Here is a 16087-nt window from a genome sequence, read left to right on the forward strand (position 1 = left end):
TCTAACACTGAGAAGTAGTTTCAATTCATCTATCCGTAGTTTAAATAGGCATGTAAGTGAAAAGTAATATTTTTCTAGTCATTAAGTTTAGTTTGATGGTTATTATTTAGTGTCTCTCTTCTTACCAATAATAATGTATATTTATTTTTCAATATTCTGTTTGGTCCATGTGCCTATTGTTATTTTCAGTATACCAGTTTACAGTTCACCTACCATGCAATAGCCTAATTTTAATTTAGATTAAAAGTACGGTCATTTCAGAGGTGAATATCTATCACCAATAGGAAGTGCATGCAGTAGAGAAAAGCACTGGAGAGGTAGCCTGAATTGGGTCAAGGAGAAACCATAAGATTTTAGAATGAGTTGCACTCTGGATAAGAGGAACAATCAATTGATGGCCCAATAGCAGAGGGAAGGGACATTACTGAAAGTGAACAAGCCACCAGAAGACAATTCTAAAAGACAGATAATACTTTTAATATGTTTATTGACGCGCATCAGGGCTTAAAGAACATTTCCACTTTTCCTCAGGAACGAAGACAATTTGAAATGTTATCAACATGCTGTTTTGTTATCCATGGACTAGCTCACTTAATTATGAAAATATTTACGTTTTTCTTTTTCTTTGAAAGTATTAATAAGAAACATTTTTTAAAAAAGTGATTAACTTAGCGCCAATAATTCTATAGTTAACCATCGAATCGTTACCATGGTCTCAATGAGCATGCTCTGTAGCGCAGGGTTTTGTTGTTTTACAAGCTTCCGATGAAGCATGGGACCTTCGTAACGGGGCAATTGCTTGTGTGGAGCTCCACTATTCTAAGCACCTCTCTCAGATACTGGGAGCCCATTAAAAGGTAGGAGTGTACCGTGGGACACATTTCGCATTATTCTGGTGAATACTAATGGTGTGACTTACTTGACAACCCTCACGACAAACCAGACATTTGTCACACAGAGCGCCATCCTCAATAATGGACGTTTATTGCAATTTTCAACTCCTCCCTAAAGTTGATTTTTCATGAGATAAGATGGGGAACCAAGAGGCTGAAAACTGCACTCAAAGTCTCTTGTTACTAAGCCAGCCTATGAGTGTCAAATATCCACTGTTTTTCCAGTTCACCCTCTAGAAAAACAGGAAAAATTAGTCACATTCTATGTCTCCCATAAGGTAAGTTGCAAACCTTTCAATCGCCTAGAGGGCATTAATAGTTTTATATGAAGTTATATTTTCAACCCCTTCCTAACCCAGTCTTGACCCATGTTGTTTTTCATTAGTATGGACTGGCTTGAACAGGACAAGTAGAGGGAGAAGATTTAAAGTCCCCTGAAAAGTGGAGTTATGAGCTATGTTACCAAAGCAGCCCTGGCATCTGCTAAAATCACTGTTTTGTCTGAGAGCAATACAATAAGGAAAGTTCATCAGACCACTTGTTCTGTGCTGAGTTTATGGGAAAGCAGGGGTTGTGTTTTATTATAGGGGAACGAGTTAAAAAGCAAGCACACTAGGAGGTAAGGTATACTGCCCTATGGCTGACCTGAAGACATAGGCTCTTCTAACCTGGACTCATCAGTACAATGGCCATCAGCCTTCCCTACGCTCTCACCCCAACTGAAGATTACTTCTAAATAGCATAGCTACTAGGGAGATCAAACAACTAAACAAAAACCAACTGCAATTAAAAAAAATTGCACTGTTAAACAATATAATATCATTTATTTAAATATTTTGGGTGTTTTCTACATTTTCAAATATATTGATTTCAATTATAACACAGAATACAAAGTGTGCAGTGCTCACTTTATTTTTAATACAAGTATTTGCACTGTAAAAATCAAAAGCAATAATATTTTTCAATTCACCTAATACAAGTACTGTAGTGAAATCTCTATCATGAAGGTTGAACTTACAAATGTAGAATTATGTACAAAAAAACGCATTCAAAAATAAAAATGTAAAATTGTAAAGCCTGCAAGTCCACTCAGTCCTACTTCTTGTTCAGCCAATTGCTCAGACAAACAAATTTGTTTACAATTGCAGGAGATAATGCTGCCTGCTTCTTGTTCACAATGTCATCTGAAAGTGAAAACAGGCACTCTCGTGGCACTGTTGCAGCTGGCGTTGCAAGATATTTGCGTGCCAGATAAGCTAAAGATTCATATGCCTCTTAATGCTTCAACCACCATTCCATGCTGATGACAGGTTCTGCTTGATAACAATCCAAAACAGTGTGGGCCAACGCACGTTCATTTTCATATCTGAATTAGATATCACCAGCAGAAGGCTGATTTTCTTTTTTGGTGGTTTGACTTCTGTAGTTTCTGCATCAGAGTGTTGCTCTTTTAAGACTTCTGAAAGCATGCTCCACACCTCATCCTTCTCAGATTTTGGAAGGCACTTCAGATTCTTAAACCCTGGGTCGAGTGCTGTAGCTATCTTTAGAAATCTCACATTGGTACTTTTGTTGCATTTTGTCAAATCTGCAGTGAGCGTTCTTAAAAACGAACAACATATGCTGATTATCATCCAAGATTGCTAGAACATGAAATATTTGGCAGAATGCAGGTAAAACAGAGCAGGGGACATACAATTCTCCCCCAAAGAGTTCAGTCACAAATTTAATTAACACATTTTTTTAAACAACCATCATCAACATGGAAGCATGTCCTCTGGAATTGTGGCTGAAGCATGAAGGGGCATATGAATGTTTTGCATATCAGGCACGTAAGTCCCTTGCAATGTCAGCTGCAACAGTGCCATGCAAATGCCTGTTCTCACTTTATAGTGACATTGTAAATAAGAGGGCAGCATTATCTCCTGTAAATAGAAACAAATTGTTTGTTTTAGCAATTGGCTGAAAAAGAAGTAGGACTGAGTGGACTTGTGGGCTTTGAAGTTTGACAGTATTTTGGTTTTGAGTGCAGTTATGTAACCAAAAAAAAGAAAAGAAAAAAAATCTACATTTTAAGCTGCACTTTCACGACAAAGACATTGCACTACAGTACTTGTATGAAGTGAATTGAAAAATACTATTTCTTTTAATTATCATTTTACGGTGTAAATATTTGTACTAAAAAATACACATTTTGAATTCAATTACAATACAGAATATAATATATATGAAAATGTAGAAAAACATCCAAAATAGTTAATACATTTCTATTGTTTAACAGTGCAATTAAAACTGCAATTAATTTTTTTGAGTTAACCACACGAGTTAACTGCGATTAATCGACAGCCCTAATAGCTACTAACTCTGCTCTAAGAGCTTCTCCCTTGTAAGATCTTTTATTTCATTACTGGAGATGTTGCTGCTCCAGCAGACTTCAGTTCCTACAACAGACACTCATGGTCGGGGGACCATTAATGAAGAAATGCATTAGAGAATAAGCATGTAGATGCCTTAATTCTGGCCTACACCTAAAATTTAGGTCAAACTAACAACATCGTTCAAGGGCTTTGAATAATTTCACACCTTTTGCAACAAAGTTAGGTTGACCTAACCCCCACTGTGGACACAATTAGGTCAATGGAAGAATTCTGAGTTTCTTAAGGCTGTGTTTTTTCCGCTAGAGGAGTTTAAAAAATGTTTGACGATCATTTTTTGAAGTCTGAGCTTTAAATAGTTACTATGACAGTGTATCATCATCATGAAATGTTATGGAAAAGTCAGTTGGGCTATGTATTTTCTGTAACATTTACATGAGAACATCACTAAACTTTGCAGACTAAATTCAAACTACAAATGGTAAAATCAATGAGTTTTAGTCCTGCTTTCACCCAAGATCTGAATACAACTCCAACAATGAAGCCAAACAATGGAGCAGTTACTATAGTCCACAATACAGCTTCCAAGAATATGCTAAGTCACAATCCCTCAGGATCTCCTTTCATTCACATAAAATGTAAAACAAAAAGTTTTATTTTGTATGAAGTGTTATGGACAAAACTGGAGTTTGGGTCCTGGAAATAAATTTATGCTGGATGCCTATTTTTCAGAAATTGAGAGTACCTACCACTTTGCAGAAGTCAATGCAAGAGCGCAGGGCTGCTAAAAAACAACTCTTATTTGGGTGTATCATTTAATATACCCATTTTCATCTATTTTTATCCAGAGATTACCAGAACATTTTGTTGTGTAAAATATATAAACAAACAAAAAATAAATCTCATTTTGCTAAGTTTTGTCTTTGTTTTAGCTGACTAGAAGTATACTAAGAAGGTAAGCATATTTCTCCTCAAACACAAAAGTTTAATAAGGCTTTATACAATTCCATGTAAAATAAGTTTCATTTCTGAAGACTGTTTCTCCCCAAGCTGCAGCACTTTCTATAGGTTACCTGTCAAGACCTCCTTGCCCACAGAGTGGTCAATCATTCAACTTACATGCGATTTTACTTCAGTGTCATATACAAGGCTCTCCCAAAGACCATGGAATTCAACTGCAAAACAATATTATAGCCATTATATAGGATTCTATTTCATTAATAATTAAGAACTCTCAGTTAAACCCAGCAATCTGTTATCTAACAGTACATTGTAATGTGGACAGATTTTCAGCAATAAGAAAAATGCTTGACCATAATTAGAGATATGGAACAACCAGCAGGCAGTTATGAACGATAAAAATTAACCTACATTAATTTTGGTGCCCTGAAAGGAAAGTTCTTTACTCATTAGTGAATCAGACAGTTTTACAACTTCTACCGCATAACACTATTTGTTCAACAACTGTAAGTATGGGTTAAATTATTTCCTGGTTTCAACTTCCAGTAACATTTACCTATAGGCAGGAAAAAAATTAATTGAATAGAATTTATTCCCAATCATTTTATTTTCCATGTTAACAATGTCAAAGCGAGATGTCAAGTCTGCTAAGAGTAAAATCTATTGGAAGCCAGGACATTTGTTTCTTAAAAAAAGCCAGTTTTACAATTCAATTTGTTTACAAGACTATTGTCGGCATGTTAGAGAGAAAGGCACAAAAAACAAGGAGTTGTAGAAAATAAGTGAAAAATCAACTGCTTGATTTTGGTTTGTATTTATGTGGTGTTTTTTTAAATAGGAAAATTAAAATCTTATAAATAAAAGTTTTAGAGCTTTCAGAAAGGAACCTAAAAGGTTTTAAAAGCAGAGTTTCCTCTTAATCATAGGAGGAGATCTTCATAGGTAGGAACTGAAAGCTAAGAAGGTGACTGGGAAAGAACCACCCTGATATATTACCATACATGGCAAAATGATGCCAAAATGAACAGCCACCTTCCCATCCATGACCCTTCCCAAGAAGTGGGGCTGGAACTATGTGGTGTACTCAGGTTTTCCACAGGATTGGTCAAAAGGAGAGTATGCCATGAAACTGCTGTCTCCTCCAACCCACGAGTGCCCAGGCTGGTTCCCTGGAAGTCATGGTAGTAGCAGAGAGGATCAAGCCCTATTTCAATACATCCGGGGCAAATCTTGTTCCTGTTTTGCAAACAAGGCCCCTACACTCCTCTCCTCCTCCCAGTTTTATTTTTTTTCCCTTCTTAAATGAATGACTTGACAAGATGGGATAATAACTGTCTGATCCAATTACTGGCCCTGATCCTCACTTTTCCAGAGTAAGAATTCAATGAATTACTCCTTTCAGTAATTTGGATGACTGTCAGAATTCACCAACAGATCTTGAAAATATGGCATATTTTCATTAAGCCTGCCATCCTGAGAGCCCTTAATTATACCACCATTTAATATTGCCTATGTCCACTATATACAGTGAGACAAGAGTGAGCATACATAAGATTATATTAAGTGTATGAGCAAGAATAGGTGCCCAAAAGTTAATTAGAATGTACTACAAGTACCAGAGCAGAAGGTTAGTTTGTGAAATGTTCTTGTAAAATAAGCATTCATTTAGACCATGCATTTTCACTCATGGCCACAAAAACACTTACTTCCTCCACCTCCTAGTACTTCAAAATTGTGTGCCATATCCCAGAATCTTTTGCATTGTTTCAGTCAAAAAAAGAGATGACTAACAAAAATATTTGTTAATTCATTGCTTCCTCACACCTGTTTGGAACCAAGCTTCATCCCATACACAGATTAACTTTAACAAGCAGCCCTATAGCTGCAGCCAAACAACCATGGCCCCTCCCATTCACAGATTTTCCTCTGGATCTCCCACTGACCATCCCAGCTGGCTACCAAAGAAGACTACCTGTAGGCAGCACCCAGTGGTTGGCTGCAACAATGTTCTCATTCTCTTCCTCTAGATTTTCAGTGCTTGGTCCTTCGTCATTCAGATGAAAAATATGAATGGAGAGATTGCATTTGCTCAAGTTAATGGGCTACAATGGATAGAAAAAAAGTCAGCTTTAATAAGTTGATAAAATAAGTAAATAAGCTGATAAGTCAGTCAAATAACTCATTTTGGTAGCTTGTATTAAATAAGCTTTCTTTTTAGCACAAGTTTAAGAATTAGGCTAAAAACAGAAGCAATCTGAGGTTTTGGGTAAAGAGCTATGTATTTTTAGAACCAGTGATTGAATTTTAGTCCAATTATTCCCCCCCACACTAATAAATCATACTGAGAAGGCGATGGTATTCAGGCACCTTCTGTGCATCTTACATTATTTCAATTCATTTGGTTGTTTTGAATGTAGTAGATGGGAGACTGAACGTTCCACATTTCTACTATGTATCAGAGTAACTAGAAGCTGCAGAGCTCTCTGGAACAAAGATATTAGGATGTCTATTGCCTGCGAACCTCTTCTAAATATTCATTCAGCTCTTCAATGAAATCATCAAGAAGTGGCCTGCCTGAAGAAAATTAAAATCAAAATCAATCTCAACCTGAATTCTGAAGTTTACTTTTGGGGGATTTATGTGGTTGGGCATTTTACTGGCCCAACTGTCCAATCAAATATTGATTAAATATGGTCAAAATAAAAAATGGTCAAATATGTATCAAAGCACTAATTTATTAGAACAACAGTAACAAAGAAAGATGGTTAACAATAGGCTTACCCTTAGATAGATACTTATGCCCAATTACAAAAACTTAATTCAGTTATTTTAACTAAGAAAAATGTGAAAATTAAATGAAGTTCAATAATTACCTTTTTTAACAATGTTAGGTTAGCATTTAAATGTGAACTTTATTCAAGACTTAACAGTTACAAAAGAAAAAATGAAATTAAACACAAAAACTCACAAAAGTTATTTAATAAACTTATGTTAGGTAGGCAGTGTGATGGGTTGGATCACAGAAACCCCCTTGGGGCTGCCACCTGATGTGCCAAGACTACTTCTGCTCCTGCTTTCTTGCCCTGGCACCTTAGGGCTTCAGTGCTCTGCCTGGTTTGAGCCAGACCTGCTAGCCTGCTGCAAACCCAAACCGGTCTGAACCACGTCCCACCAACTGCAAGCTTAACTGAGAGCAGCCTACAGAAGTGTTCCTGTCTTTAACACTCAGATGCCCAACTCCCAGTGGGGTCCAAACCCCAAATAAATCTGTTTGGCCCTGTATAACGCTTATATAGGGTAAACTCAAATTGTTCGCCCTCTATAAAGTTGATAGAGAGATATGCACAGCTGTTTGCCCCCCCCTCCCAGGTATCAATACATATTCTGGGTTAATTAAAAAGTGATTTTATTAAATATAGAAAGTAGGATTTAAGTGGTTCCAAGTAGCAACAAACAGAACAAAGTGAACTACCAAGCAAAATAAAATAAAACACGCAAGTAAGTTTAGTACAGTAATAAAACTGAATACAGATAAAATCCTGACCCAGTAAGCTCTCTTACAGTCTAGTCTCCTTCTAGTCTGGGTCCAGCAATCACTCACACCCCCTGTAGTTAAATGTAGTTCCAGTTTCTTTCAGGCATCTTTGGGGGTGGAGAGGCTCTCTCTTTAGTCAGCTGAAGACAAAATGGAGGGCTCTCCCAGGGATTTAAATAGACTCTCTCTTGTGGGTGGAGACCCCCTCCTCTCTCCTATGCAAAGTACAGCTACAAAATGGAGTTTTGGAGTCACCTGGGCAAGTCACATGTCCATGCATGGCTGAGTTCCTTACCAGCCAAACCACATTCCTGGGAAAGCTCAGATATGGATTGGCATCTCCAAGTTCAGTGTTGGCTTAAGGGCTTCTTGATTGGGCACTTCCTGAGAAAAGACTATTCTCAGTAAGCTGAGCAACTGCTTCACTAAAACCTACTCAGAATCAAACAAGTATGCAGCCAATATTCATAACTTCGAATACAAAAATGATACATGCATATAAATAGGATTAATAGATTCAGTATATCATTACCTTTACAGAGATATGTTACATGGCATATGTAGCATAAAACACATTCTAGTTATGCCATATATACATTCATAAGTATATTTCCATAAAGCCATATGGGGGGGGGGGCACAGTCACAGGCAGCATCTCGCTTTACATTATCTTTTTCTTTATCAGCTTCAACTACTTCATCTATATCTTTGTCGTCATCACCAAATTCATCAGTATCTCCCTCTTCTTCTTAATCTGATGAATACTCACTAAATTTTTCACCTGCAATTTTCTTCTCTAATCTTAGAGACAGTCACTAGCTTCCCAGCAGTGGAAGTCTTCGGTCTATTTCTGATTGGACCATTCCCCAAGCTGATCAATTTTATTTAGTGCACAGAAGTGATGTAAATTTTGCCATTGTAACTACAGTGCAAGGACAACACTTTCCATCATGATAAAGCAAGCGGTTTTGTACTCTGCAAACTGGTATTTTACTCTACATTATTTTATGACTGAACAGGCTGCTTCTTGCTTTATAATTTGCTGCCTCTGTCAGATTTGTTCATTTGTATATCCCTTAAAATTTGCAACAGCCACTATGAGTTCACAAGCCAAATCAAATTAGTTATCAGAAAGGTCTGGGCTCAAGAATGTAGGCAGCACTGATGTGTGGGAGCGATCACTTGATTTTTCCATGGTATTATTTTGTCCATTATCTTTCTCATCAGCTTTTGCAAATGGACTGTATTCAGCCTTTTCACAAATGTTTCTTAGTATTTAGGAACTCGTTCTTGGCATCAGACAACGTAGAATTATCACTTTCCACATTCTGAAAAGACTGAACTATAGTTTCAAGTAGTGAAATGAATTTTGCACCCAGAGACAGCAATCAAGAATATCAGTGAAGATTACTTAGGGGCAACACCCAGCCACCTCTTCAACAGCAGCTGATTGAAGAGCCTTGTTGCATATCTGAAGATTTTTGCATATCTTTAAAGATCTCTGAAGATATTTAATGGAAGATGCAAAACAAGTACAATGAGGCTTACTCAGTGTGGATGAAGCCAAGTGCTGTGCCAAATGATGCTGAAAAATGGTTCTTGGGACTTCTTTGTTTTTGAAAAACTTGACAATGCTTTTCATTTTTCACATGATGACAAAGTTGTCCGGTCTCCAACATCACCAATATAAAGCTGCATCATATGGGCAGCATATCCATATACAGACAGGGTGGCTATTCATTCATCAACACACACCAAGCAGCTTTCATATTAGCTGCATTGTCAGTCAACCAAAATAATCCTCCCAGGACCCAATTCATTGGTTACATTTTTAAGCAGGTCAGCAATATATTGGGCTGTGTGGTAATGCTCAATTGTGCATTGGAATAAAACACTAGTTGTAGAGTTGTTCCCATGACATTGATAACACCCTCATTATGAGTATCGCTCCGTTCATCAGACAGTAGAGACACATGAGGAGTTTACATAAGAAGAACACACCAACTCTCTTTCATGGCATCTGCTTCAGTATTCAGAAGACTTTCTGCAAGCTGTTTCCTATTTAGCCCTTTATAAATTGGCTATGATTTATGAAAAAAAATCTAGCATATATGGATTTTTAATTATATGAAATAATGTACTGCTAGCATAAATACTGCTAGCAAACGTATTGGTCAAGTTTTTTTTCTGACCATGATATTCTATCCTCAATCCTCTTTCATCAAATGAGTTTGATTAACATCTGAAGACTTTCAGGAAGTAGGAGTTTTCAATGCTGAAGCAGATGGAGTACCAAAATTCTTATTAGAAGATGATGTAATTAGTGAGATGAATGGCAGTGAAAGTAAAACTATCTTCATCAAAAAAATTCTATGCTTCCTGACGATGTCGCCAAAGAAAGCAGAATTCAGAGAATTTTTTTTTTTTTTTTTAAACCAGACCAGTTTTCCCTTTCCTGCTGTTTGACTGCAATAATCTATCTTTGACAGTAGCTGGACATCACAACCATTTCATCTATGTGTCACATACTCAAAAGAAAAGAACTTGCTCTTCGCTTTAACAGTTTTTCCACATTCACGTATAGTAAAAAACTGCCATAAAAGTGATTTTGGCTTTCCCTAACTCTGCATAATTTATTATGGTCCCTTTTATTAATGGATTACTACTTATGGAATGCTCTCTAGGTTATGAAGTATCTCTTATTTCCATCAATCAGTGGCCATTCAGTTCTATTTCTAACTGCTGCTGTTCGAGAAGATTCCAGCCAATCAAAATATTTTTGAACATGCTGCCCTCTTCCTCCCAGGACCCATACAGACTCCCAAGTCTCACAGATGAGGAGGGGCTTTGGCAGCCCCTCCTCCCTGCATCAAACACAATGGACTCATAAATAGCACAAGGAGGGGGAACAGAAGAGTCAGGGAGGGACCACTACAGAGAAATGTCGTCACACACATCATTAGCATAGAACTTTTAATATTATCAGCAAGGTTTGGCTGGTAATACATGTGGGCAGGGGAGAGGTTATGAGAGGGATGTTTGAGAGGGGGTTTATTTACGTGGGCATTAAATGTGGGTTGTTTGTTTTGTTGAGGGTGGGGGAAGTATGGAAGGAGTTAGCAGCCATGATACTTTTGTTTGTTAAGAGAGAGGCTTACTGGCTGTGCATCTTTTCTCTGTGTTCGGGGGAAGAGGTTTAACCACCATGAACCCTCCTCTCCCTCTACCACTTCCTTCTAAGTTAATTGCGGTATGTTTGTCTAGTCAGTTTAGACTATAAGCTCTTCACAGCAGGGACCACAACTTTTAAACTTCTTTAATGTGCTTTTTAAACCATCAAGTACACTGAGGACCTGTATACAAATATATGCAAATTTACAATGTTTGTTCTAGAACAGTGATACTCAGACCTGAGTTGTTCAGGAGCCAAATTAGCTACCAGCACTATCCAAAAGAGCCACAGTAGCGTGAATGTCAGGGGAAATATTTGGTTTATATTATTCTCACAGCAAATAAGTTAATAACTTAGTGCAAGCTGATAACTTAATTGCTTAGTAACATAGTAAAAGCATCCTGGTTGGTTAATAATTAAAATCACAGAGAATATTAATATTGTGCTGCAAAGAGCTGCAGGAGACAGTTGGAGTATCACTGTTCTAGAAGATTCCAGCCAGTCAAGATGCTCAACTTTCAATTAGCTCACCTTTTTCCCCAACAGATGCTATTAATATGTAGTAAAGTGAGTGATCAAGACATAGAAGTACACTTGCAAACAGATGGTACCATGATGAAATCAAAAAGGTACGACAAGGCCTACATTAGAGTAGTCTTGCTGAACATACAGCAATATCTGACCATGGTCAAATAGGCAGTCACTTGACCAGCTTACCAAGCCCAGGGTTTTTAGTTTATTTTCCAGTTTAAACCCTTAAACTACTGCAGCTAATTATAAATCACAGACACTAGGAAAAACATGAAACAAAGTAAAACACTGAAAGTAAATTCACCAGTTGCTCCCCCTACCCCTTTACACTGGTTGCAAAGCTAGATGCACTTCCCTTCAATTCTTGGCAAATTATTTCTTAGTAAAATCCCACTTGGTTATTAGTCTTTAATTTTGGTGCAACTTTACTGCACAGAGAAACAAACTTTTTGAAATGCTAAAGGGGAGCTGTGACAGAAGTGGAACTACTATGTAATAATCTGTAACAATTCTATGAACATTAAATGAACAGTTATTCTATACTGGGTTATACAACTTCCTCGGTGTGGGGTGAGAGCATTGTGTGTGGGACAATCTGGGTGCAGGCAGCTCGGGGGGCAGGGGGCGGTCTAGGTGTGAGGGGGATCTGGATGCACAGAGGCTTGTGGGGGGGGGGAGGAGTATGGGGTTCCAGGTACAGGGGCAATGGGACTCTGCAGGGGCTCCAGGTGAAAATGGTTGGGGCTCAGCAGAGGGATATGAGTGTCGGGGGGGTCTCGGTGCAGCTACTTGGGGAGGTGGGGGTCTGGATGTGTGGGCTTAGAGTGGTGCAAAGGGTGGGGGGGTTGAGTGTAGGGAGCTCAGTGGGCGGTGGTCTGGGTGCAGGGGTGAGGATCCGGAGGCAGGGGGTCTGGTGGACTAAGGGGTTTCTGGGTGTACAGGGTGAGGCGTGGCAGGGTTGTCTGGGTATAGAAGGTCAGGATGTATGGGGGATGGGCTAATGGGGGAGCAGCTCCCTGTACAGTTACCCCTCCCCTCCGCAGCTGAGGAGCAATGGGGGCAGGAAGCAGGGGAGGACGCTGAGGCTCTCAGAAGCAGCCGCCATGTCAGGGGGCTCTGCACAGTGCCTGCTGCCTGCAGATGCCACCCCCACAGCTACTATTAGCCATGGTTCCCAACTAATGGAAGCTGCCAAGCCAGTACTGGGGCGGGAGCACCATGTGGAGCTCCCCTGATCGCCCCTGCTCTTAGGGGCCGCAGGGACAAGTCGGTCGCTTCTGGGAGCTGACCGGACTTTTAATGGCCTGGCAACCCCAGCTTCCCCACACAGAGGGACGAGCCAGCACTCGCAGCTCCTGCGCCGCAGGGGGACGAGGCTCGGGGCTTCTGGCTCGCAGCACAGAGACTTGCCATGGGCCAGATGAAATGAAGCAGGGGATCTAATCCAGCCCGTGGGCTGCAGGTTCCCCACTCCTGACTTAAATATTAAATTTATACAGATGACATTTTAAAAAGTCTAAAGAGTCTTAAATGGAGGAGACTCCCCAAGCAGAGTGGGTGTCTCATACGCTCCAGCAGGATGGTTAGACTCCTTGGAAGATTTATACTACCTATCGTAATCATGAATAGTCTTGTTTATATACATGTCTACTCTTTCGAATCCTCATCACATTTTACCCTCAACAACATCCTATGAAAATACGTTATACAGGTTAAATACCTATTGCATAAAAAGTATTTCCATTTACCAGTTTTAAATTTGGCAGCCTTTTAATTTTCATTGTTCTAGTATTATGTGACAGGGTAAATATAGTTTTGCCTATTGAAATCAGACACGTTTTGTCTGTCACCAGAAAAGTATTATGATTCTTCAGGTCAATTCATGAAAGAATCAGACACACAGAATTAAATTTGGAAAACAGGTTGTAAGTGTGGGTATTTTCAGGATTTGTTACTACATTTTTTACTACACATTTATTTTTATTACACCATATTTTTCCCCATCTTTTTGCTCCAATGAAAGTGTTGAAAACAGCTGTGCCATGCAACACTTATATTTTGTGTTACATAGCAAAAGAGATAGATTTGTTTAATTGAAAATATGAGCGCTTGATACTGCATCACCAGGAGATGAACTAAAATGTGTGGTTTTCGGCTAGTTTATCTCAATGTCTGTCTTTTGCCTGTTGATATACACCTCTAATGTAAAAACAGCACACACACTTGTTTGCCTCATTGTGAAGAAGAAAAGAAACAGTTCTCGGAAATTTGTATCCATCTTTTGCAGTGCAGTGATTGCTGCTGTACTGGTTCCTGACTTACGTTTTACACATGCAAGACTATGACAATTTTGAAAGAAACAAAAATAAAACATACAATATGAGAAATAATTGACTGAGAATACAGGAGGCTAAAGCTAAGAGTAAGAGTAATCTGTTGATTAAACAGATTACTATAATTTAATAGCAAATTGAAAACATTTTTCTATAAAAATCTTATCCTTTTTATCTTTACAAAAATTTGGTTACCTGTCTTTCTTTCAGTTTTAGCTCTGTGTCCACAATTGACACTGACTGCACATTGTTGTTCAGAAAACCATCATCAAACTCAGTCCATGTGTAATCACCAAAAACGATGTTATGTCTGTTTAGCAGCTTTAAGACACTCAGCCTGATATCTTCTTTCTTTGAGGTGCTAATAAGAGAGAAGCAACATTATTTATTAAGCACCAGTGATATGCCTGGCAGCATGCAAGGTTAATACACCTACAAAGAGATTTTTTTATTTTTTTTTTAAAAGGTCTTTTCCCGAAAGGGCTTATAAACAGAACATGGAAAATACTGACTTTTTCTAGGATAAGAAGTGTACTCATTACGATTGTCAATTAATCACAGTTAACTCACACGATTAACTAAAAAAAATTAATCGCGATTAATTGTACTGTTAAATAGAATGCCAATTGAAATTTATTAAATATTTTCAGATGTTTTTCTACATTTTCAAATATATTGATTTCTATTACAACACAGAATACCAATGTACACTGCTCACTTTATATTATTACAAATATTTGCAGTGCAAAAATTATAAAAGAAATAGTATTTTTCAGTTCACCTCATACAAGTACTGTAGTGCAATCTCTATCATAAAAGTGCAATTTACAAACGTAGATTTTGTTACATAACTGCTCTCACAAACAAAACAATGTAAAACTTTAGAGCCTACAAGTCCACTCAGTCTTACTTCTTATTCAGCCAATCGCTAAGAGAAACAAGTTTGTTTACATTTATGGGAGATAATGTTGCCGGCTTCTTATTTACAATGTCACTTGAAAGTGAGAACAGGCATTTGCATGGCACTTTTGTAGCCAGCACTGCAAGGTATTTACGAGCCTGATATGCTAAATATTCGTATGCCCCTTCGTGCTTCAGCTGCCATTCCAGAGGACATACTTCCATGCTGATGATGCTCATTAAAAATAATGCGTTAATTAAACTTATGACTGAACTCCTTTGGGGAGAACTGTACGTCTTCGGCTCTGTTTTATCCACATTCTGCCATAAATTTAATGGTATAGCAGTCTCGGATGATGACCCAGCATGTTTGTTTTAAGAACACTTTCACAGCAGATTTGACAAAACGCAAAGAAGATACCAATGTGAGATTTCCAAAAATAGCTACAGCGCTCAATCCAAGGTTTAAGAATCTGAAGTGCCTTCCAAAATCTGAGAGGGATAAGGTGTGGAGCATGTTTTCAGAAGTCTTAAAAGAGCAACACCCCAATGCAGAAATTACGGAATCCGAAAGACCAAAAAAGTAAATCAACCTTCTGCTGGTGGCATCTGACTCAGATAATGAAAATGAACTTGCATTGGTTCGCCCTGCTTTGGATTGTAATCGAGCAGAACCCATCATCAGCATGGATGCATGTCCTATGGAATGGTGGTTGAAGATGAAGCGACATACGAATTTTTAGCGCATCTGGCACATAAATATCTTGTGACGCCAGCTACAACAGTGCCATGCAAATGTCTGTTCTCACTTTCAGGTGACACTGTAAACAAGAATCAGGCAGTATTATCGCCTGCAAATTGTAACCAAGTTTGTTTGTCTGAGCGGACTTGTAGTCTCTAAAGTTTTACACTGTTTTATTTTTCAATGCAGTTTTTTGTATATAATTTTACATTTGTAAATTCAACTTTCATGATAAAGAAACTGCACTACAGTATATGTATGAGATGAATTGAAAAATACTATTTCTTTTGTTTTTAACAGTGCAAATATTTGTAATCCAAAATAAATATAAAGTGAGCACTATACACTTGGTATTCTGTGTTCTAATTGAAATCAATATATTTGAAAATGTAGAAAACAGCCAAAAATATTTAAATAAATAGTATTCTATCATTGTTTAATTGAGCGATCACACAATTTTTTTAATCGCTTGACAGCCGTAGTTCTAATACTTGCCAAAAATTAAGCTATCAGTTGTCAGAAAGTACTAGCAGAAGCTACACTGAAACAGCTTGACGTAAGAGTTACTCCTGGGGGAATTCTGTGCACAATATTTTAAAATTCTGCATATTTTATTTGTCAAACTAACTATATAATCACACCAGTT

At 38.0% G+C, this 16087-nt stretch overlaps 1 protein-coding gene across 2 annotated transcripts in view; it reads right to left on the reverse strand.

Moving 5' to 3' along the window:
- Positions 1-16087, reverse strand: part of TRIP13 (thyroid hormone receptor interactor 13) — a 45404-nt gene that overhangs the window by 21876 nt on the left and 7441 nt on the right. For both annotated transcript variants that reach the window (XM_084621846.1, XM_084621847.1), the window contains exons 3-5: positions 13995-14160; positions 6201-6330; positions 4388-4443 (exon numbers count right to left, since the gene is read on the reverse strand). In XM_084621846.1, the coding sequence (XP_084477972.1) occupies positions 4388-4443; positions 6201-6330; positions 13995-14160 (352 nt within the window). The remainder of the gene's footprint in view (positions 1-4387; positions 4444-6200; positions 6331-13994; positions 14161-16087) is intronic.

The sequence above is a fragment of the Lepidochelys olivacea genome (assembly GCF_965140295.1).
Source record: "Lepidochelys olivacea isolate rLepOli2 genome assembly, chromosome: 2".
NCBI lineage: Eukaryota > Metazoa > Chordata > Testudines > Cheloniidae > Lepidochelys > Lepidochelys olivacea.